This window comes from Zootoca vivipara, chromosome 1 (assembly GCF_965207765.1).
Source record: "Zootoca vivipara chromosome 1, rZooViv2.hap1.1, whole genome shotgun sequence".
Taxonomy (NCBI): Eukaryota; Metazoa; Chordata; class Lepidosauria; order Squamata; family Lacertidae; genus Zootoca; species Zootoca vivipara.
In genome coordinates, this window is record NC_142582.1 from 63,393,577 (window position 1) to 63,417,703 (window position 24,127).

Sequence of the window (24,127 nt, forward strand, 5' to 3'; positions counted from 1 at the left end):
TTATTTTTTCAAAACTAAAACAACAATGCAATATCCGATGAGCATGATGACTCAAACATGTTTAGGGAGAAAAATTCCTTCCAGTAGCACCTTAGAGACCAACTAAGTTTGTCATAGGTATGAGCTTTCGTGTGCATGCAAACTTAGTTGGTCTCTAAGGTGCTACTGGAAGGAATTTTTGTTTGTTTGTTTCAACTACGTCAGACCAACACGGCTACCTACCTGCAACATGTTTAGGGAGGTTTGTTTATTTAGCCCCCATCCTGAACTCTTCAAACAGAACAGCTAAGCATTTAACATTTATATTCAACCAAATGTTACACGATGAGACGAGTGTTAGGCATTTCACTTACATTTTATATCTGCGTACATATGGCTGATTGTGAATCGGTCTTTGCCCTCAGGTGCCCAGGCTATTCTTTCAGCCATGAGGTAAAGAGCTCCGTCCTGCTTCTTTTGACGCACTTTCTTTACTATTAGTAACACTTCTTCAGATGATGTTGCCATAATGGCTAGAGAGTACTGCATTTAAAAAAAAAAACTTATTTCAGCAATATTTGTTTTTCAGTTTCACACTTGCTTTAACAATTTAGAAGCTTGCACCAGCAGTGTAGCTAGCAGCCCCTGCACCTGGGGCAAGCCACCCATGGGGGTGGGGTGAGCCAGGGCAGGGTCCGCTGCACAGAGCCTCCAAGGAGTCTGCCTGCCATCTCCCCCCTCAGCTGTAAGATGGCCGCTGTTTTGGGCAGATGCGTGGCTCAGGCCTCGCGCTAGGTGCCACCCCCATGGTGTGGTGCCCAGTGGCTTGCCCTGGCTTGCCCTCTGGCTTGCACTGGAAATAGGAGATTCATTGCTGGTTGCTGTTAATGCACTTAGCTGGCTTGCAGCCATTCATCAGGCAATGGATTCTGATTATAGGCACATGCTGTACTTTTCCATGTATAAGACTAGGGTTTTTTAATACTTTAAAATAAGGTTAAAAATCTGGGAGCGTCTTATACACAGATAGTGCATATGCCCATTTTCTAAATTTGGGGTCCCCAAAAGTAGGGGGCGTCTTATACATGGGGGCAACTTATACACGAAAAAATACGGTAATCTTCTGACACCAGCATCTTCCACCTCCCTTTGTTTTGTTTCCTCTGCCAGAAGGCAGAATAAGACAAGCCCAAGCCCTCTCTAGTATGAATTATATTTGAAAAATTCAAGGAACAGGATATCACATAGATATAGGTTGTAAGGTGGTCAAAGAGTTTACATTTTATTGTTTTCTGAATCATGAAAAATGAAAGATAACCTTCTATTCTCCAGACTGAAAGTGGAGCAGACAAATTTAAGATTTTGGATGCAAAAAAACAGATTGCATTTGATGATGTTTGAATGGATTTCTACTCACACAATAGGACTTTCCTGTTCCCTCTTTCTCCTCTTAAAAACTACCTAAAATGTGAAATATTAATTTGGATGGTGAAATTCAACGTTGTGCTATTACAATTACTGTATTTCATTTCCACTTGCCAATCTCCCCTCTCCTCCCCTGCAAACTGTTCTGGGGGCTCTCTCAATCCCCTAGTGTCAATCTGAGTAGGTGCATGGAGAGAAGAGAGAAGTCCCTTTGCACTTGGGAGGCTCATGCTGGCTCCTGTTAGTGCAGCTGTTTACTGAATCTGGCCCAAAATGTATGGAAATACTGCTATGACCAATAGTCCAAAGAAATAATTCTGTCTGATCTGAAAATGAGTGGAATAAAGTAAAATCGAATGTCAATTGATCTCCTTTATATTGTCCAACAGATTATGAAACTTGCCAAAAAGTGCTGGGAGAGTGCCATCTAATAACCTTTTAAAATGCACTCTTCCTTGCTGAATGAACTTTTAAAAAACTGACTGTTTCAGTTGGTGGTTCCATTTGCAGAATAAGCCTTGTATATATCCCAAACCACTCTGCAATGTATACGGTAAAATATACTGTATGATATCCAATGGCTGTGCAAGTGGAATGCTCTTTCCCTTCCTCCTCCCTGCAAACCCGTAAAATCCTCTCTGGAGGGTCCAGGATCCTTGCATAGACTTCCTTGAGGAGACCTGCAGGGAGGATGCAATTATCTGAAAACTGATTCTAACTCAATTTCACTGGGTCCTGCATATTCCAGATACTAGTCTTCAAAAAAAGAGATAGGGACTAGTAATTCTGCCACCCCTCAAATAAAAGCACCAAGCTTTAACTGATTAGCTGGTAAGTGCTACAGATTAAAATCTGCCCTGAATGGGGCTGAGTGGGTTACAATAAACACAAGGCTGAGTGTGGCAACCACATGTCAAGTTCCCCTCTCCAATGTCCTGGTGTCACCTCACCTTGTATTTCCCCATGCCTCCTTCACACTGTTGATTGTTTATTTCCCTGCCCACATCCCACCAGAAGCAATGTGAAGATATGGAAACACAGCTATGTTTTACTACACACTATAGAGAAGTGGCAACACATAATTAAGAAGTGGCAAATTTGACAGGGTTGTTGGCTTTAAATATATTTCAGAAGTCTTAAAAGAGAGGCTCACAGGAGTAGGCAGTTCCTGAAATAACCAACAATTAAACTTTCTTTGATACCTTTACTTATTTTAAAATGTTCTTAATTGCTTTTAACAGTTGTTTTACTGGTAATTTTAATATTTATTGTAAGCCACTTAGAGGTTTTACTACAATCAAGTGGTATATAAATTTTGTTTAAAAAACAAACAAAAAACTAGGTCCCAGCAAGTCATTTGGTTAAAGGCTAGAACCAACACTTTAAACTGAACCCAGAAGCAAATAGGCAGCCCCTTCAGAAGCAATAGCTTATATGTGCCGGACTAGTATGGCTTTTTATACTGCCCTAGGAAAAAGGTCCGTCAGTTTAAGGTTTACTGCTTGAACAGGAAATACTTACAACTTTAGAACTGCTCTGTTAAACCATACATTAGCATAACAGTTCACATACTCATATTATGACTGCTTAGAACAGCTGGCAATAGCCAATTAAGTAGTTCTGTTAGTGCAAAGATTTCTGTTTCTGCAATGGAAACCCCCCCCCCCAATTATTCAAGGTCTAAAGTGGGCTTGAATTCTTCTGTTTGTTTTAGATGCAACATCAAAACATGGGTTTCTGAAGCAGGGGAGGTCTGGTAAACTGTGTGAAAGAGGATGCAGAACACATAAGCCAATCTTATTTTCAGTCTTCTAAGCTATGGTTTTGAAAGTCAAAACATTATACTTCAACTAACCAAAGGTAAGAAACTGAATGCATCTCATTTATATTGCCACACGATGAACATGTCTATCCTGCTGTGTGTATAGACTCCAAAGAACAATCATAGACCCAACGAAATATACGCAGTGTCACTGTTTTGCCTGTAGTAAAATTATTTTTAGATGATGTAAACAGAAGTCCTACTAAAGGGGGGGGGAAACACCCCTCACCTTGGAACAAGTCATTATTGCCCAGCCTTCTTCTGCTAATTTTAGAATGGCACAAGCTTTTTGCCTATCTGGTTGTAAAAGAGTGCTTAGCTCAAGTTGTCACTCAGTATTAACAAACTACCAGTTATCAAACACTCAGAAATTTTGTATAGATGGATAAATGTAATTAATACTATTTTGTAAAGCATACACAGAGTTGGGGGAAAGCCGATTACAGCTGTGTGTATTCTTTCAACAGGAAGATAATAAAAGACTATCAAACTCATTCTTAACTTTCATTAGAGATTTGTTCCCACCTTCTCCAATGTGTGCCCAAAGAAGCAAGCATGTACAGTACTGACTTTTGCATAAAACACTATCTAATTGACTAACATGGTAAAATATACCCTTTCACATTATTGAAGGAACTCACAACTGAAGGAATAATCACATCAATGTTATCTCACCAATTCCCTACACAGCCTACCTACTAAAGCTTGGTAAATCAAAGTACTGTACTGCTCCAATACAAATAGGATATACTAATTTAGAAGAGAGCTGTGTGCCTCTCTCAAATTGTGTTAAAACATCAAATGCTTTGTTTCAGGCACTCAGCTGTAATGCATTAAAGAGCGCTGTAATAGAAACACCAACCACTTTACCTTTTTTACTCTGCATTTTAAAAGTGTGCCTACACACATGATTTCTAGTGCCATTGAGAAGTTGGCAATATAATATTATAGGAAACAGTAATGTGGGGTTTTAAAGGTTATTTGTATTGTACTACCAGCAAAGCAGAACTCATGCACACACATCTTCCAACATCTAAACAATACGTCTATTCATTCAGAAGACTGCCTTCCACATTTCTAGGTCCTAGTTTCTGGAAGAAAAGCTTCAGCATTCCAAAATCGCACTGGCCCTCCTCTCATACACCACCCCTTCCAAGTTATTAGCAAATCCTTCCATGCGCTTATGGTACAATTTTAGAATAAAATACTAAAAATCACGAAAAGCAAAGACTCAAAACAAAACTTTGCTGCTCTGTAAAGATATACCACAGTACTTCCTAAAGTAGAGGTAAAAACACTCATACAAATATTATTTGGAAGGACTGACTGGTACGAAAGCTGGGGGGGGAGGCATGCTTCCTCGCCACGCGCAACTATATCCACATCCTATGGCCTTGCAATATGCAGGCTTTCATGAAGAAAGGAAACCCAGACCAGTATTAAAGATTCATTACCAGCTTCCAAAGAAGCAAAAACTAGTGAGACGGGCCTCCGAACCCGGAACCCTTGAATCCGTCAGACCCCCTACCGTGAGGGTAACTACCGAGGCCCTGGACTTTCACTTCTCGCTCCTCCTGATCTTGGCGGCATACACGGAAGTCCTAAGGCCTCACTTCCAAAGGTGGACAGCACGGAGCGCCAACGACGCCTCGCTCCCGGCTTGAAGGGCTCGCAGCGCCGCCGCCTCCTCCTGGGCCATGGGGCGGCCAAGGAGCTCGGCAGAGAAGGCACACGTGACCGGAAACAGTTAGCTCACGCACGGCAGAAGCCAGACCGCATCACGTGACAAAAGAGTAAAAACTACTCCCGCCGCCGCGCCACTTACCCGCGTCACGTGACGGTGCCCGTCAGCTGCCTGGACGCTTCCCTGGTCACGTGAAGGCCTGCCCGCATCGCCGCGGCCATGACACTGTCCTGAAGGAAGGGTGGGGGGGAAGGGGGAGGATGACGACGAAACAACAACAACGCAGTTACTCTCGTCTCATTCCTTACGAGTCCGCAACCGGGTCTTGCAGATGTGAGGAATCCGTTCCTTTCCCCGCCCGTCCTCCATTCCGTACGTCCCGCGGATGCGTTCTAGGTCGCCGGCGCCGCCGCGCTGAGGGGGGAGGGGGCTCTTGCCTGAGCAACGGTCCGAAGGGGGGGAGGAAGGGGAGGGCCGAGCGAGCGTGGCCGTCACGTGACGCGGCTGCTGCGGCGTGACGCAATTGCCAGCCGCATTTGGATGACGCCTGCTGAGGGCGCCGCAGAAAGGGAAGAGGGGAGGGGCGGTGAAGTCACGCGCGCTGTGTTGTGTTTGGAGGCGGGGCCGGCCAGGCAGTAGAGCGGAGCAGCTGACAGGCGGGTGGGGCTGGCGGGGGACGCAGACCTGTAGCCGGGAGCGGAGGCGAACCGCACTCCCGAAGCCGACTTCCAGGCTGCGGCATTATTGTCCCTCAGGTGGGCGCTTGTTATCCCGCCCCCTCCTTTCCCCGGGGGTGGGTTGAAAGGGGAGAGGGCTCCGCAGTTGTCTCGCGTAGCTTGAGCTGCTGCTTCTCTTCTGCCAGGTGTGCAGAGGCGGCTGAGGGGTTTCGGTTTGGGGACTTCAGCTGCAGCTGAGTCTCGCTTCCTTATTTCTTTCCTCTGACGTTATTCGCCGGTAGAACCAATGCCTTTTTCTTTTCTTTTGAAGCGACTTGCGATCTTTTGCCCTTGGGCGCCGTCGCCTAATCTTGTACCTAGCAAATGACTTTACATGGTGTTCTTAGGCTCTCATAAGGTTGGACCAATTTGTTTTGGAGTGAAGAGTCCGCTTCCTTATCCATACGTGACTGCTCTTTTTTGGGGGTGGGGAGGCAATCCTTTCGGAAGTGCTTTGGGTCAATAGGGCACATCATAGGAGATAACCTGTCTATGCTTCAAATCCCAGCGTCTATGCTTCAAATCCCAGCGTCTATGCTTCAAATCCCAGTTACTTTTTCGGACCTCATGTCTGGTACAAAAGTAATGACTTGTGTGCAGTGCTTTTTTCCTAGAAAAATAGGTGCCGGTATTCACCATGAAGTTGTTACAGTAAGTGCCACACTTTTTAACAACAAAAAAAGAGGTGCTGGTACTGCCTACCCTTGAGTACCTCCTGAAAAAAAAGCATTGCTTGTATGGAATTAGCAACAACCATCCACATCTCTGTTGTGCTGTGATTTGCATTTGGTTCATATATGGTGACAATGGAAGGTTACTTTTTCTATCGTGTATTGAATTTATGTGGGTTGAAGAGGAGCTAGGAAGAAAAAAGTGTGTTCTTTGTTTTGATCGAGTCTTTTCTATGTAAAGAACAAAAATGAACACATTAAGCTGTTCTGCTTTCAAGTTTGTGAGCATGTTTTGGATCTCATCTTTGAACTGGGTTCGTGGGTTGATGCTGCTATCTGTTGGTTATGCCAATTATGACCTCAAAATTCTTACAACAGTACTGGGGCCATTTTTCTCATAGAAAGTGCACCCAAAATTATTATGAGGTGATTTGTAAGTACATTGTGTTGTGTTTGGCATGTGCAGTCCAGCTCTTTCTATGTGAATGTTTGAAGTGAGTTCCCCTGATTCAGTTCAATATGCTTACCAGTTTTGGATCAATCAGTTAACTAGTAGTTGTGTAACTGATATCCATCTGTCTATGGTTCAGTGTATTTGCCCTAACATAGAAGTATTAGCAATGTTAAATTATGTACCTTCACAAAAGAAATAAATGTGCAGGAAGAGGTTGTATTTCACATTTTTATATTTCACTTTGATAGGTGGAGCTGGAAAATGAAACAATAACAAACTTTTGAGAGACTGTTGTATCTTTCATGCCAGTGATGTCTATGCCCGTGGTACCTGAATCTTGCAGCCATGTATTGGCAGAGTTTGAGTGCCTCAGTCCACTCCTTTCTGCTCTCAGGTTGGATTCTAATCGTCTGAAGGTGCGTTCAAGTCATATTTGCTTAACAGTATTTAGAAATACCATTATACTTGTAGTTCATAGCATACTTTCCAAGGTGGAAACTGTAGACATCCACTGGCATAAAATTTTACAGGCAGCTTTGAGGCTAAAGCAGGATCTCTCAGTCATAAAGAGAATTAAAAGACAAATCTTAAGAAGATAATATTCTGAATGTGGGTAGAACTTGATGGTAAAACTTTCTGCTTATTTTTGAAGAGAATATTTTATCTGTATAATGGACTTCACAAATTATTTTATCAAGTAGAAGGAAAATATGCAAGAGTTGGTTCTATACTATTTATTGGAGAGTATAATTTAGGGCACTGTTAGCTATACTCTATAATTCTAAGGGCGCAAGGAGATGCCTTTTTTATTTAGTTAGATACCTCTACAGATTTCAACAGAAAATTGTAAGTAGTTTATATTTCTTTACAGGAGAGACAACACCTTGTTGCTGTCATGCTAAGCAGCTCATAGCAAGACAGTTTTTGATCCATGTGCTATTATAATGGATCAGTAGTAAGAGTGAAATAGAGTCCCCATTCCATGATATTTTTTTCTTCCTCAGTAGAACTGAAAGTAAAACAAGTATCATTAATGTCAGTATTTTCTTTCAGCAAATGGCTGGTTTTTAACTCTATCCTTTTCTCTTTTCTAAAGTGCACATGTATAGCGGTTTCTCAAAAATGGTTGGCGCTAGGTAGCTCTGGTGGAGGCCTGAATCTCATCCAGAAAGATAGCCGGAAACAGAGACTTTTCCTCACTCATAAGGTAAGGTTGAAGGAACGCTTCTAAGAAACCTCAGGCTAAGAATGAAATGTTATTTGCAGACACTGAGAAGGTTGTTTCATTAAAGCATACCACAATAAACAATAAAACTTTTTATTTTAGAGACAATTTTGTATCTCATTTACAAATTTCAGAATGATATCTAGCCACGTCATACTTGGAGCAGAGCCACTGCAATCAGTGGCCTTAAGTGCCTTGATTTCAGTGATCTACTCTTGAGTGTAAGCTAGTTGGATATTGCCCCAAGTCTTTTCAGCTGCTCTTTCAGGCCTTGGATGACTAAGAAAATCTTCTAAAATGTGAATTATAGCTAATTCAGAAATCAGATCTAGAATTTTGGATCAAGAAGACCAATAAGACATCAAAACTAAATTATTATTTTTTACCATCCTTCACCCAAAGATCACAGGGCGGTCTACAATATAAAAAACACAAAAATGCATACCATAATAACAAAAGAACACCTCCCCAGTTGTAAAGGTCATAGATTAGCCAAATGCTTGGGAGAACAGGAATGTTTTTGCCCAGCGTCTAAGGATATATAATGAAGTCACCAGGTGATCATCCCTGTGGAGAGCATTCCACAAGCTAGAAGTCACTGCAGAAATGGCCTGTTTTCAATGGCCTGTTGCCACCATCCAAACCTCTCATATTCAGCAGCCTAATAAGGTAGCTTATAAGTAACAAAAGTGAAAATGCGTTAATACAATCACACTAAAAATACCAAAGCATTAAGTCATCAGAATCCTTCCCACAGGGCAATTGGTGAGATAAAGGGATAGTCCACCTAGAACAGACTCTGATTTTTATTTTTGCTTCCCTCTTTCATGTGTCAAAAATCAAGTTGGGAGGGGCAATGAATATGAAAAAAATGCATTGCAGCTACAAACCAGGCTTTGCTGGGGCACTAAATATTAATAGGACAAATCTGCTTTATCTCTTGGTAGGAAGGTGCCATTTCCCGCATTGCCTTTTGTTTACATGATGAGGACTATGTTGCTGTAGCTACAAGGTGAGAACAGATGTATTTGAAACAAGTTGGATTACTGTTTTGGGGCTATAGTACTGGGTTATTATTTTGGAAATGGTAGAGGCATTTCAATAATGCAAATAAGGGAATCCATTCCGATGATGAAAATAATGTAAACATTTAGGGGCTAACGCCGCTAACCATTTTAAAGGATAGCATATTTATAGGAGCACATGTACTCCATCTTCCTCTTCCCCTCATTTGTGGGAGGCTAGGCTCTTCCACTTCTGCTTTGCTTTTGCTACCAAAAGCAACCAGCTGTGATTTGTTTAGACCTCAAAACTGGATCTGAAATGGAGCAAACACAAGCCAGCATTATTGTTCAATGACAATCCATTATTTATCATTATATCTGAACCAGGCCAGTGTCTCTTAAGCTGAGACAGATGCAGTAAGTTCATGAGCTGACAAATCAGAAGAACTTGGATTTATTTGAATTTTCCACATTTTCAAGTACAGTATTTATTGCATAAATTTATTGTAAGCTGCTCAAGTGGCATACAAAGGTTGTATAAAATAAATATTTGTATGTAGGTTCTGAACACTGTTAAATATGTGAGGGTTTGTGAGAAGATGACAGATTTTTTTTTTTAGTAATTTAGTTATTATATTTTACAGCCAAGGCCTTGTTGTTGTCTGGGAATTGAATCAGGAACGCCGTGGGAAACCAGAAAGGATTTATGTGTCCTCTGAGCACAAAGGCAGAAAAGTAACAGCTCTTTGTTGGGATACTAGTGCATTTCGTGTTTTTGTTGGTGATCATGTGGGCAAAGTGTCTGCCATCAAGATTAATACATCCAAACAAGGAAAGGTAAATTTTAAGTGAGATTTTGAACATAAGAGCAGGCTTCTACACATTTTGGCTGGTCTAAGCCAGATTTTTGTGGTTACTAGGATCTTCCAAGGCTGAGAGGAAGACTGAAGCTAGTGTATTATATAGTTCATCACAGTACTACTTCTGATGTGTTGGAGAATCACCAAAGGGGAGAATAATATACACAAGCCCCTGTTATCATCCTGATCTTCGTTCGTTATGCGAACTCGTGCATAAAGGGAAACATTCAACTGTGTGTGGCTTTTGTGCCCAAACTTACAGAATTAAGCAGGTGGTTACATGTAGATCTTGATAATCTTATTTGCATTACATGATGTAATTGTAATTGTAATGTATGAATTCTGATATAATTCTGATAAAAATATTTTGTTGCGAAAAGACAAAATATGAGAACAAAATTATGGAAGCTGCTTTGCAGTTCATGTTTTATTTCTCCACGCTTAAGCCTGGGTTTTATTGATCCTTAGATACTGATGAGTATTTACAACTCCAGAGAGGGTATCTAGGCATTTTAAAAATGAAATGAAATGCAACTGAACAATATGAATTTTATTTGTGTATTTTTCCAGTTTCATGTAATCAATTTTGCAAGTCTAATTTTTCTTCAGTGCTGAAATAATTCGCTGTACATTTCTCCTTTACCTTTCTTTAGGCTACCACTGCATTTGTGATGTTTCCAGTTCAGATTATAACCAGTGTTGATTCTCGTGTGGTTCAGCTTGATTATTTGGATGGAAGGTTGCTTATATCTTCTCTTACCCGATCTTACTTATGTGACACTGAGAGGTAATTAATGTGCTTTAAAGTAATGCTGGTACCATTCCGGCTTTGATTCTCTGCAGATCACCTGCAACTCTACTTTTAACATTAATTTGCACCTTGTTGTTGTTTAGTCGTTTAGTCGTGTCCGACTCTTCGTGACCCCATGGACCATAGCACGCCAGGCACTCCTGTCTTCCACTGCCTCCCGCAGTTTGGTCAAACTCATGTTGGTAGCTTCGAGAACACTGTCCAACCATCTTGTCCTCTGACGTCCCCTTCTCCTAGTGCCCTCAATCTTTCCCAACATCAGGGTCTTTTCCAAGGATTCTTCTCTTCTCATGAGGTGGCCAAAGTATTGGAGCCTCAGCTTCACGATCTGTCCTTCCAGGGAGCACTCAGGGCTGATTTCTTTAAGAATGGATAGGTTTGATCTTCTAGCAGTCCATGGGACTCTCAAGAGTCTCCTCCAGCACCATAATTCAAAAGCATCAATTCTTCGGCGATCAGCCTTCTTTATGGTCCTAGTAATTTGCACCTAGTAATAAGTAATAATCCACATTTCTGAAGAAATAGAGCAGAATCCACCTAACTCCAGGGCATCTGCAACAGAACTCCCCCTGCCTGCTGAAATTGGTTCGTGGAGGTTGGGAGAACCCCCTAGAACAGCGCATGAGAGGAAACTCTTCAATCTGGCAGGCTGATATGCTTGTGCAGACAGAAAATTTGCAGTTGCATGATGTTGAATTCCACCTACAATTTAGTTTATTCGTGTTTTAATTTTTGTTATTTGCTGTCAAGTCATCTAGAGCTGCTAGCAATGTGTAAAAAACACAATGTTAACTGCTCACTACATCTCCTCCTCCATTGATCCCTTCATGGATCAATGCCTTGTCGTGGCGAAGGGGCTTGAATAACTCGGAGAAGCTATGAGCTATGCCATGCAGGGCCACCCAAGATGGACAGGTCATAGTGGAGAGTTTTGACTAAACGTGATCCACCTGGAGAAGGAACTGGCAAGCCACTCCAGTATCCCTGCCAAGAAAACTCCATGGACAAAGACAACAGGCATATAAAAGTTATGACGCTGGAAGATGAGCCCCTCAGGTCGGAAGGCGTCCAACATGCTACTGAGGAAGAGCGGAGGACAAGTACAAGTAGATTCAGAGCTGATGAAGCGGCTGGGCCAAAGCCGAAAGGATGCTCAGTTGCGGATATGCCTGGAAGCGAAAGGAAAGTCCGATGCTGTAAAGAAAAATATTGCATAGGAACCTGGAATGTAAGAACCATGAGTGGAGGTAAGCTGGATGTGGTCAAAAATGAGATGACAAGAATAAATATCGACATCCTGGGCATCAGTGAACTAAAATGGAAGGGAATGGGCGAATTCAGTTCGGGTGACTATCATATCTACTACTGTGGGCGAGAATCCTGTAGCAGAAATGGAGTGGCCCTCATAGTCAACAAAAGAGTGGCAAAAGCTGTAATGGGATGCAATCTCAAAAATGACAGAATGATCTCGATACGAATCCAAGGCAGACCTTTTAACATCACAGTAATCCAAGTTTATGCACCAACTACCGGTGCTGAAGAAAGTGAAATTGACCAATTCTATGAAGACCTACAACAACTTCTAGAAATGACACCAAAGAAGGATGTTCTTCTCATTACAGGGGATTGGAATGCTAAAGTAGGGAATCAAGAGATAAAAGGAACAACTGGCAAGTTTGGCCTTGGAGTTCAAAATGAAGCAGGGCAAAGGCTAATAGAGTTCTGTCAAGAGAACAAGCTGGTCATCACAAACACTCTCTTCCAACAACACAAGAGACGACTCTACACATGGATATCACCAAATGGGCAGCATCGAAATCAGATTGATTATATTCTCTGCAGCCAAAGATGGAGAAGCTCTATACAGTCAGCAAAAACAAGACCTGGAGCTGACTGTAACTCAGATCATCAGCTTCTTATAGCAAAATTCCAGCTTAAACTCAAGAAAGTAGGAAAAACCACTGGGCCAGTAAGATACAATCTGAATCAAATCCCTTATGAATACACAGTGGAAGTGAGGAACAGGTTTAAGGATTTAGATTTGGTGGACAGAGTGCCTGAAGAACTATGGATGGAGGCTCGTAACATTATACAGGAGGCAGCAACGAAAACCATCCCAAGGAAAAGGAAATGCAAGAAAGCAAAATGGCTATCCAACGAGGCCTTACAAATAGCGGAGGAGAGGAGGCAAGCAAAATGCAAGGGAGATAGGGAAAGATACAGGAAACTGAATGCAGATTTCCAAAAAACAGCAAGGAGAGACAAGAGGGTCTTCTTAAATGAGCAATGCAAAGAAATAGAGGAAAACAATAGAATGGGGAAAACCAGAGATCTGTTCAAGAAAATTGGAGATATGAAAGGAACATTTCGTACAAAGATTACCATAATCAAGGACAAAAGTGGTAAGGACCTAACAGAAGCAGAAGACATCAAGAAGAGGTGGCAGGAATACACAGAGGAATTATATCAGAAAGATATGGAGGTCTCGTACACCCCAGGTAGTGTGGTTGCTGACCTTGAGCCAGACATCTTGGAGAGTGAAGTCAAATGGGCCTTAGAAAGCACTGCTAATAACAAGGCCAGTGGAAGTGATGATATTCCAGCTGAACTATTTAAAATTTTAAAAGATGATGCTGTTAAGGTGCTACACCCAATATGCCAGCAAGTTTGGAAAACTCAGCAATGGCCAGAGGATTGGAGAAGATCAGTCTACATCCCAATTCCAAAGAAGGGCAGTGCCAAAGAATGCTCCAACTACCGCACAATTGCACTCATTTCACACGCTAGCAAGGTTATGCTTAAAATTCTACAAGGCAGGCTTAGGCAGTATGTGGACCGAGAACTCCCAGAAGTGCAAGCTGGATTTCGAAAGGGCAGAGGAACCAGAGACCAAATAGCAAACATGCGCTGGATTATGGAGAAAGCTAGAGAGTTCCAGAAAAACGTCTACTTCTGCTTCATTGACTATGCAAAAGCCTTTGACTGTGTCGACCACAGCAAACTATGGCAAGTTCTTAAAGAAATGGGAGTGCCTGATCACCTCATCTGTCTCCTGAGAAATCTCTATGTGGGACAAGAAGCTACAGTTAGAACTGGATATGGAACAACTGATTGGTTCAAAATTGGGAAAGGAGTACGACAAGGTTGTATATTGTCTCCCTGCTTATTTAACTTATATGCAGAATTCATCATGCGAAAGGCTGGACTAGATGAATCCCAAGCCGGAATTAAGATTGCCGGAAGAAATATCAACAACCTCAGATATGCAGATGACACAACCTTGATGGCAGAAAGCGAGGAGGAATTAAAGAACCTTTTAATGAGGGTGAAAGAGGAGAGCGCAAAATATGGTCTGAAGCTCAACATCAAAAAAACCAAGATCATGGCCACTGGTTCCATCACCTCCTGGCAAATAGAAGGGGAAGAAATGGAGGCAGTGAGAGATTTTACTTTCTTGGGCTCCTTGATCACTGCAGATGGTGACAGCAGTCACGAAATTAAAAGACGCCTGCTTCTTGGGAGAAAAGCAATGACAAACCTAGACAGCATCTTAAAAAGCAGAGACATCACTTTGCCGACAAAGGTCTGTATAGTTAAAGCTATGGTTTTCCCAGTAGTGATGTATGGAAGTGAGAGCTGGACCATAAAGAAGGCTGATCGTCGAAGAATTGATGCTTTTGAATTATGGTGCTGGAGGAGACTCTTGAGAGTCCCATGGACTGCTAGAAGGTCAAACCTATCCATTCTTAAAGAAATCAACCCTGAGTGCTCCCTGGAAGGACAGATCGTGAAGCTGAGGCTCCAATACTTTGGCCACCTCATGAGAAGAGAAGAATCCTTGGAAAAGACCCTGATGTTGGGAAAGATGGAGGGCACTAGGAGAAGGGGACGACAGAGGACGAGATGGTTGGACAGTGTTCTCGAAGCTACGAACATGAGTTTGACCAAACTGCGGGAGGCAGTGCAAGACAGGAGTGCCTGGCGTGCTATGGTCCATGGGGTCACGAAGAGTCGGACACGACTAAACGACTAAACAACAACAACACATCTCCTCCTCTGAGGCATCACTACAAATACGGTTTTGCCATAGGCCTCTCCATCGTTTAACTGTTTCTCCCTCACCATGAATTGATTAGAGGCCCATGTCATTCATTATCTTCTCCACTCCAAGGCATAATTGCCAAACATACGCCCAACTGCTGGTTGCCTCCTCCATTGCCCTTTGGACAGGAATACTCTTTTCTGCAGATGCTCTTGAATGAATAAATGCCAGTTCAATTTCAGCCGCATGCTCCTCAGTTGCCAACTTTAAACTGAATGTAAAAAATGTGTCAACTGTGAAGATATGCATGTCATTTCATTCCACAGTGATTATAACTGGATTCCCCCCCTCCTTGAAATGTTCTTGGTTTTTATAGGGAGAAATTTTGGAAAATTGGAAACAAGGAAAGAGATGGTGAATATGGATCTTGTTTTTCCCCTGCTGGAAAGGGTTGTGGCAGCCAACAGCCTTTGATATATTGTGCACGTCCTGGTTCACGGATGTGGGAGGTGAACTTTGAAGGGGAGGTGCTAAGTACACATCAATTCAAACAGCTCTTGTCATCACCGCCTCTCCCTGTTGTGACTCTAAGGTATTGGTCATAGCAATATAATCTTTACGTGTTTGTGTTCATCTTGATTGTGGTTTTCCTATGGTGGGGGAACAGTGCTGTAATGTTTGTGACTGAGGTCATGGGGTGGCTGAAGGTAACTTTGGCTGATGTCAATTGAGAGTTTTCTTAGGTCCCTGCCCTGCTTTCCATTGAGTGTGGTGTGGTGCTTGTGGTGAAGAGATACACAGCAGATGTTGGTGGAGTATAAGATTTGAATTAGGGTTTAGGGAGCCCAAAATCTCAGCCCAAAATCCCAGCCTAGAGCCTGGGGCTCAGTTCACCTGTTTTGCAGAGCTGCCACTTTGTGGGTAACCGTCCCCACATTTATGGAAGTGGTGCATATAGCCTGGGCTAATTTTAACAATGCAGTCATCTTTTTGAACAAATTGCTAACTACACAGATATGTACCGGGTTCCTGAAAGCAACCCAGCTGTAAAGACACTGTTTGTGGTGGATTTATATGTTGCTTAATCTAACGCCAAGTTCTTCAGATGGTTACATCTGGTTTTTGTGGGGTTTGCCAATCCTTAAGAGAGGTTGCCAGGGAATCACCTTCCATGGAGCTAGCTCTTCTTTGAACATTTTTCTGGATCCAACCTGATAATTTATTTATTGGGAACAAATATATATATTGGTGGTCATTTTTTTAATGCAATAGAAGAAATAAAGTTCAGGGAAAGATATCCTCTCTAAACCAAACAAATATAAAAGGGTTCAACAACAAAAAAGAACAGCCATACATAACCGAGCAATGCCAAATAATTCAGAATGATACTTCAATTCCTGAAACAAAAATTTAAATAGTGCTTGATCCAACAATTAAAACCGAATAAACCTAATTGATTAAACTTTATTTCTTTTTAAAGGGATGATCTGGAATATAAAGTTTCAGCCTGCTCCCCTCAGTCTTTGGCTTTTCCTAGGCTGCTTTATTTGAGGTAAATATGAAGCCATTTCTTCTTGTAGCCCTGCAGCTAAAACAATTCAGATCAGCTGAAAAATTTAGTTGACAAATGGTACATTTAGGTTAAGTGATCTCTTTCAGCTTTCTATTGTTGCGTTTGTGAGGCTGCTGAATGGAAGACAGCAACATTGCAGCTGTCTGTTCGGGGTTGGTGGTCGTACGACAGCACCCATAGTGAAACAAGGACTGAGAGATTGGGGGTGGGGTGGGGCTCGTTTAATCTCACTGTAATTATTTTATTTATTTATTTGTATCTCATCTGCCTTCCATGTTGCTCAGGATAGAAACATGTATTTTTGTCCCCGCACTGACCTTGTGCAGTAGGTTACGCTGAGTGAGACCCCATTCACACCATACATTTAAAACACTTTGATATATAGCTGGAGTTTGTTAAGGATGCTGAGAGTTGTTAGGAGAATGCTTTCCTCCTTACAGAGCTTTCTGTAAGCTCTGTAGTTTCTCTGTGTAAACTCAATTCTCAGTTCCCTGTGAAGAGGGATTGAATGTTAAACCACTTTGGGAATGGTTGCTGTAGGAGGGGAATAGAGGACTCCAAACAACCTTTGGCACTCTCAGCTACCAGAATTCTTTGGGGGAGCCCATTACTGATTAAAGGGGTATCATAGGCCTTTAAACGTATGTTGTGAATGCTGCATCATGGAAGGTGTTGGAATGTTGTCATTCAAACTTTTCACATTTTTGTGTGTGTGATCACAACAGATGCAACCGCATTCCGGATACCCACATCTTTTTTCTTTACAGTGAGCACTGTGTAATGACATGGACAGAAAGAGGCATTTATATTTTCATTCCACAAAATGTTCAAGTTTTGCTCTGGAGCGAAATGAAAGGTAAATTATATGCTTTATAGTGAACTTGGATCTCTTTTATGTGCTCTTGAAACGACATAACATCAGAATAAAGTTCACCCTGCCTTTGCTGTGAGGCTGATACCTGTTTGGCCATGAATTGGAAGCTGGTGCACACATTGTACAGTGGGGGGAAATGTGTTGTGTCCGGCAAAATGGGTAATGCTAACAAGACTTTTCTACAGGAACATGTACTTTATTTCTCCTATCTAGTTTTCATATGTTTATAAACATGAAAATCTTGAAAGGTGCAACCAGACTATTTTGGTTAATATGAAGTATAGTATTAAACATTGGGGAGCTCTGTACTGACTCTTGTAATCTTCTGTTTTGCCTAGATATTCATGATATTGCAGTATATAAAAATGAGCTCTTCTGTTTGCACACCAGTGGAAAAGTCTCTCACCTTTCCCTTCTACCAGTGGAAAGATGTATAGAACGTTTACTTAGAAGAAGCTTTTGGACTCTTGCAGCCAGGGTGTGCTGCCTCTTCCAGAATTCTATTGTCTTATGTCGGGTAAGCAAGGCTGAATATATTATTTTTTAAAAAATGTCTTTTTAAAAGCAGTTCTGAGAAATAGTAAGTCTTGCAATGCAAAGAAAAGATAATCTATTACCTTAGGATCCAGGCCAACGTGGTAATCAAGGAAGTTCAGGGAAGAAAAGTTTTGGTTTTTTAAAAAAGTTTTTTTACACCTTGCTCCCCACCCCCAGCAGCAGCACCCCAATGCTTTGAGGGTTTTGTGTTTGTTTTTTTACTGTCAAGCAGTATATAAAGTTATGAAATAAATAAAATAGTTGATTGTAACCTGTTTAATAAAACTTTATGCATTATTAGGCAAGAAAAGCTCTTCCTATAGATAAGCTAGAACATTTGAAATCACAGTTGGATCTTTCAACACAAAGTGATATCATTACTCAGCTTGAAGAACTGATCTCAAAGCTAGAGCCTTTGGATTCTGCATGCAGCAGCAGGAGGAGCAGTATTTCTTCACATGTAAGCGTATTCCTCTAAATGCGATACATATTATAGCTATATTTTCATTCCCTTAACAATTTTATTTTCTGTGCTTCATTATAGTTAGCTTTTTTAAAAAGGGTACATTTTGTGCATTTGATATTTATAATAGGAGCTATAATTTGGGCTGTGTGTTCCAAGATGCATCTGTTGTTATAGCAGATGTCGCAATGCTAAGGTATAGAGAGAGCTTTCATAATACAATAAATAGGCATATAATCAAAATAGTCTAGGAATAAATGTAACCTGGCTTGGAGGCTTTTTCTATTCTGACTTTTAAAAAATAGGTAGGCAACACAAATGTTACATTTATTGGAATACAAATGGCGATTGTGTTTTCCCATGACGCATATATTATATTTTGCATGTAACACATATCACATATGCATTATATTTGAGTAATGTTGCTTGGGTTCTTTGTTTTATTAGTTGCATGTTTCCCAGTGTTCTATTTTTGTTGTATCATTGGTGTTTTGTGGGTTGTATCTAATCGTGTCACTCACCTGACAGTAAGACTTTTGTCAGTGGAAGGAAGTAGTTTTTAGCCACTGAATCACTCACACTTCCCTAAATCTGTTTTAGAGGCTTGCAGAATCATTTATAGCAGATTTTAGCAGGTGCAAGAGCCTTTGGGAGGCTTCATATGCATTTCCCATTTATTTTATTAGGAGAGTTAAATATGTGCTCTTCTATACTAAAACCAGTGGCTTGTCTTTTGGCTGGATCAAATTCATAAAGGCAGACTTTTAAAGCTTACATTACAATTTCTCAATAGGAAAGTTTCAGCGTATTAGATTCTGGCATTTATCGTGTTATTAGCCGAAGAGGCAGCCAGTCTGATGAGGATTCTTGCTCCTTGCATAGCCAAACTCTATCAGAAGATGAAAGATTGAGAGAATTTCACACACACCAGGAAGAAGAGCACCAGGAATGTGGTAATACAAACATTTACTAGATACTCGTGTGTGTGTCCTGTAAATAGATGGGGATTTGCTGCTGGCTCTGAAAACAAGGTTGTTGCTAATTCCAGCTGTTTGGTGGCATTGTTAGGGACTTCTACACTCTCCTACAAATTATCATTTACCTTGTTTATGTAGCGACAGTTCTGAATGCTGGTTATCATGTTTTCCTCCAAAATAATTTATTAACAGGTGATGTAACTCTTTGGTAAAAGTCTGATAGTTTGTGTGTGAGAGACATTACTGCTTCATGTCACCTACTTTGCTGCACTGTCATGTAAATGAAGGTTGCTATCATGTTCGATTCATAATTTCACTCAAGCAGAAAAGCATAATCACCTCTGCTGCTTTCATGGCTCTCCTTTAAGATTTTGTGTTCAGAAACCTGTTAGCCTCTTCTGCTCCAGTCAAGCTGTTGTGAAACTCTGTAAGCACCTGAGTTCGGTATCTCAGAGTGACACCAGCACTCAGCTGACAAGGTGATTCAGTGTTTTGTAGGAACTAAGCAAATCTGTGTTCTAATGGTGGGGATTCAAAACTTGGAGCTGTTTCACTTTTATGGCTAAAATTATATTCCTTCTGTAAAATTGAAGGAGGTTCATTGGACCTCAGGCGGATAGTTTAGTCTTGTACGTAAAAAGTAATGTTTTGAGTCATTATCACATTATCAATGGTTGGTAAGAGAACTTCGTTTATTGTATTCAGTGTTTTAAGGGAGAAATGTGCTGGTGATAAATACTCCATTCTTTCAATGAATATTCCCCTAGAACAACAGTAGTTTGAATGTAGATGACAGGAATATGGGGGGTTTACCGAATTTGCTGGTAACATCAAACTGTAGATTTTGCATGTTTGGGTTAAGGCTATACATGTGTGCTTTGATTGGTGCTGTTTCCTGATAGCATTTTAAATGAATATGTAGTCCTTTCTGTTCTTTGAAGGGATTCCTTTGTTCTCACTCATATATAAAATTAATATTTTTGAACTGCTGTAATTTTTCTCTTGGGCAAAATATAATCCCTTTTTAATCTTAGCTTTGGCCTTGAATAAACTGCATACTTGATGGTTTATTTGCAAGAATGCTTCTAATTCCATGAATTAAGATGAAGAAAGGAATTTAGACATTCAGGTTTCTTGAAACAGTGGTAATAGCAGCATGGTACTTGCTTTTCTTGTGCGTTCCCCATGCTTTTTATTCTGTAAACTCCTTGCTCTTGTATTTGGAGGTTTTACACTGTACGCACCATTTGCCGCTTGTCACTTTGCTTAATACATTGTGGAAATGATCTGTTGCTCACCCTAAAATATCAGTGATATTGAGGATATTGGTGAAAACTGCATCTCTAAATTAAGTGTTGCATAATGGATACCAGGAGACACTGATTGATTGTGTGTGTGTGTGTGTGTGTGTGTGTGTGTCACTCACACACACGAAAATTCCTCAGGTCCTGTAGTTTGTAAATTGCTGTCCAAACCTCAAATGCATATGTACATTCAAACCATTTATCAGTGTGTTTTAGGACTCGTATTTCAAGTTGCATTTTACTACAGATGCTTTGAAACTAGGCCCAAAGTTATCTGACAAATCAAGTTGCTTTCCTAAAAAAAGCAGAACTGCCAGATCACCTAAATGCTGGTGGTTCAGATTGGGTTGTTATTTCCCATATGATTTGGCAAAAGGTGGTAATTATGGCATTGACACCTACTGGAAGGAGGTGAAAAAAATCTGTTGTGAAGCACAGCATCTGATCAGTCCTAAGCCTATGTTGTCAAATCACTCCATTTTATGACTTTTAAATTTTAATTTTGTTTGTTAGACACTGTATCTCATGCTTCTGTGATGGTCGACACTGATCGGAATGAGACTTTTCTTCCATTCAGTATTCCATTGTCATTCCGTTCCCCATCTCCCCTCGTCTCTCTTCAAGCTGTCAAGGACAGGTAAAATCACATGTGAATTCCTCACCCATTACATACTTTTTGTTTTGTCCAATCATTAAACATTACTTGTAACTCATGCCACATTTTTCCATGCTAGCCTTTGACTCCTTGAAACTAGCTAGCTGAAGATGGGCTGGGGTTAAAAGTCTCTTAATCATTAAAGGGCATAAGAGTGTGGTGGGGATGCTTGCCTTATCCTGGGTGGCTCATGAATCTTCAGCTGTTTACCACTAATTTTAACATGTGGGTCGTGCCTCTGCAACTGTGAAAGTTTTTCATTATCCTTCTTAACCTAGCTCTCCATTACCAGTATAACACTGACTATACTATCCCAAGTGGTGCCAGTTTGGAATGCTTTGAGTGCTTAAAGGCAGCTATAGTGTATATAGAGCTTTCTAGTAAGGATCCAGTGACTGACCCATTGGTCAATAATATCCTAAATGGTGAGTTTTAAAACCAATAGGAGCAAACAATTAGCATTTAAGTCAAATAAGTCCTCTCATGATTGGAACCAGATGCACAATTGAGGAGTTCTCAGACCATGGATTCAGGATCGGGACAGGAGATTTGAAATCAGATTGATGCCATTCATAGATATATGGGGAAGATATAGTTGAAGAATCCCACCTCTGTAGGTACCCAGCACTTACTGCTGTTTCAAACTTCATATCTGATTAACTTTGAGGTCCTAAAGTTATCAGGATGTGTCCTCCTAGGAGTGCTTTGCAGAAGACTCTTCTGATTATTAATTTCAGCACAAGACAGAGAAAGCCATACTTACTTTCAGGTGATAGGCGGTGTCTCTTCATTCCTGCATCAAAAAATTGGCCATAGAACGGTCAAATAAAATACTGAAATCTAAAAGACATTTTTAGTCCTTTCTTTTGAATTGGCAATGAAGAATCAACCAAAACGGCAAAGTAAATGAATAGGTCTTAAGGGGGGGGGGAAGCAGATTGCTTGCCTTTGGGCCATATACTGATGCTGCATTTTAACATTTTAGAGTCTGGAAACCACTACAACGGAATTGATGATGGCTATTTTGAGGGTTGGGACGCGGGTGGCATTGTGGTCTAAACCACAGAGCCTAGAGCTTGCCTATCAGAAGGTCAGCGGTTCGAATCCCCGCGACAGAGTGAGCTCCCGTTGCTCAGTCCCTGCTCCTGCCTACCTAGCAGTTTGAAAGCACGTCAAAGGTGCAAGTAGATAAATAGGTACTGCTCCGGTGGGAAGGTAAACGGCATTTCCGTGCGCTCCTCTAGTTTCGCCAGAAGCGGCTTAGTCATGCTGGCCACATGATCTGGAAGCTGTACGTGAGATGAGCGCCACAACCCCAGAGTCCACAACTGGATCTAATGTTCAGGGGTCCCTTTACCTTTACCTATTTTGAGGGTTGCTGTAAGACAGCCTTCCCCATGACTTTGATGGGAGTTATACTCTAAAATAACAGGAGGGCACCAGGTTGGTGAATTCTGTTTTAACACCACCTCACTCTCCATCTTCCACTTGCACAAGGAGAGAGTGCCTGAAAAGGGCTATAGTATGAGATGTGAATTCTAACCTTCAGCATTGTTGAAAGATGATGAGCTGAAACAATTCAGTATACTGCACGCACAATGCTCGTAACTGTTGTTCTGGTTGAAAGTGGCTACAATGGATAATGGAACTAAGAAATAGTGGCTGTTACATTTTCTCTTTTGAAAATATAAACGCCAGCAGCCATTCATATCTAATAACTTCTTGCTTTACAGTTTTCAAAGAAGGAATGCCGTATAGTTTTGGTAGTCCTTGGTATAACCTAAAACATATTTTGCACCCAGCACAATTCTCCAGTTAGATTAACACAGTGTGTTCAGCATGGCATTTGCAGACTTTGGGGTTTTTCATCATGCCCAGATGTTTCTTTTCTCGCACTTCCTTTTAAAATAAATAAATAAATAAATTGGTCAACACTGATCCTGATGAAGAATTCTGTAAACTTGAAAGCCTTGTGATATTGCTTTGTGATCGTAATAAAGGTGTTGCTCTACTTCTATTCCTATTTTCTGGTGAATGAACATCTGTATCCACCAGCAATTTTTACATACTTGGTAAGAAAACAAGTGTTGATTACTCTCTTCTATTTAAAAGAAACAAGTGTGCATGCACACGAAAGCTCATACCAAAACAAAAACTTAGTTGGTCTTTAAGGTGCTACTGAAGGAATTTTTTTATTTTACTTCGACCCAGACCAACACGGCTACCTACCTGTAACCAATTCTACAACCTAACATGCTAAAAAAATTATGACCATTATAGAAACAATGCATCTAATCTTGGCTACACCAGCTCCCTGATTTCACTTACCTTTGTTCATTTAGACATAGCCTAAAGCCCCAAAACATGAAACAAACAAAACTGGAATGAATGTTGTACTTTCAAGTATTATGTTCAATATAGGAGTGCTGTGGGTAGAGCATCATAGAAGCAAGGATTTGTATTTTTATTTTCCACTTTTTAGGTTCAACGTTTGCCTAAACATATAGCTTAATCCCAGCAATCAGCTAATGTGGGATACTAATCCTTTTAACCATATCTTCTTTAACCTTGCTTTAACAATCCTACATTGACATTGTTTAATGTTCTAAAATCTCTGCTTGTGCTGACCAAAATATTTTTGCCTTGTACACAAAGAGCAGCAACATATATCATCCATCTTCTTGATCTGCTTTATATATCTGAAGAAGACCTGTGCAAGCTCTTGCTATGATAAATTCTGAGGTGCCACATGGCTGCCTTAATCTATGATTTTGTCCTTTTTGGTGCTCATACAATGTTTGCACTTAACTTACAGTGTTTCTAGCTTTGTACGTAAGACCACAGAAAAGATTGGTACTCTTCATGTGAGTCCTGATAGAATCAGACAGGACATTAAAGATGAAGAACAGCTTCCAGAAATGACTGCTAGACTAGCCCAACCTCAAGAGGAAGGAGAAGATGATGAAGAAGAGTGAGTAAAAGCTCTTTTAGCCTGTGCAGCAATTTTTTTCCTTTCAACAGTGTGATGAGGCAGGAAGAACTACTGCATTA

General features: G+C 40.9%; 2 protein-coding genes across 18 annotated transcripts in view; one reads left to right on the forward strand and one right to left on the reverse strand.

The window, feature by feature from the left end:
- Nucleotides 1-5,360, reverse strand: part of GTF2H1 (general transcription factor IIH subunit 1) — a 24,007-nt gene extending 18,647 nt beyond the window's left edge. Inside the window, exons 1-3 of one of the 9 annotated variants that reach the window (XM_060276084.2) lie at nucleotides 4,770-4,943; nucleotides 1,397-1,440; nucleotides 354-522 (exon numbers count right to left, since the gene is read on the reverse strand). In XM_060276084.2, coding sequence (XP_060132067.1) covers nucleotides 354-507 — 154 coding nt within the window. In that variant the 5' untranslated portion in view covers nucleotides 508-522; nucleotides 1,397-1,440; nucleotides 4,770-4,943. Of the gene's footprint in view, nucleotides 1-353; nucleotides 529-1,396; nucleotides 1,441-4,680; nucleotides 4,944-5,051; nucleotides 5,187-5,218 lie in introns of those variants that run through there. The other 8 variants (XM_035120555.3, XM_088666689.1, XM_035120581.3 and 5 more) reach the window with 8 other exon arrangements.
- Nucleotides 5,145-24,127, forward strand: part of HPS5 (HPS5 biogenesis of lysosomal organelles complex 2 subunit 2) — a 30,647-nt gene continuing 11,664 nt past the window's right edge. For 2 of the 9 annotated variants that reach the window (XM_035120472.3, XM_035120508.3), the window contains exons 1-14: nucleotides 5,145-5,282; nucleotides 7,000-7,167; nucleotides 7,848-7,958; nucleotides 8,924-8,988; nucleotides 9,625-9,817; nucleotides 10,494-10,627; nucleotides 15,070-15,285; nucleotides 16,174-16,245; nucleotides 17,034-17,122; nucleotides 17,479-17,657; nucleotides 17,979-18,137; nucleotides 18,934-19,093; nucleotides 20,935-21,058; nucleotides 23,892-24,047. In XM_035120472.3, the coding sequence (XP_034976363.3) occupies nucleotides 7,054-7,167; nucleotides 7,848-7,958; nucleotides 8,924-8,988; nucleotides 9,625-9,817; nucleotides 10,494-10,627; nucleotides 15,070-15,285; nucleotides 16,174-16,245; nucleotides 17,034-17,122; nucleotides 17,479-17,657; nucleotides 17,979-18,137; nucleotides 18,934-19,093; nucleotides 20,935-21,058; nucleotides 23,892-24,047 (1,772 nt within the window). In that variant the 5' untranslated portion in view covers nucleotides 5,145-5,282; nucleotides 7,000-7,053. Of the gene's footprint in view, nucleotides 5,283-5,547; nucleotides 5,666-6,999; nucleotides 7,168-7,847; nucleotides 7,959-8,923; nucleotides 8,989-9,624; nucleotides 9,818-10,493; nucleotides 10,628-15,069; nucleotides 15,286-16,173; nucleotides 16,246-17,033; nucleotides 17,123-17,478; nucleotides 17,658-17,978; nucleotides 18,138-18,933; nucleotides 19,094-20,934; nucleotides 21,059-23,891; nucleotides 24,048-24,127 lie in introns of those variants that run through there. The other 7 variants (XM_035120498.3, XM_088666649.1, XM_035120488.3 and 4 more) reach the window with 7 other exon arrangements.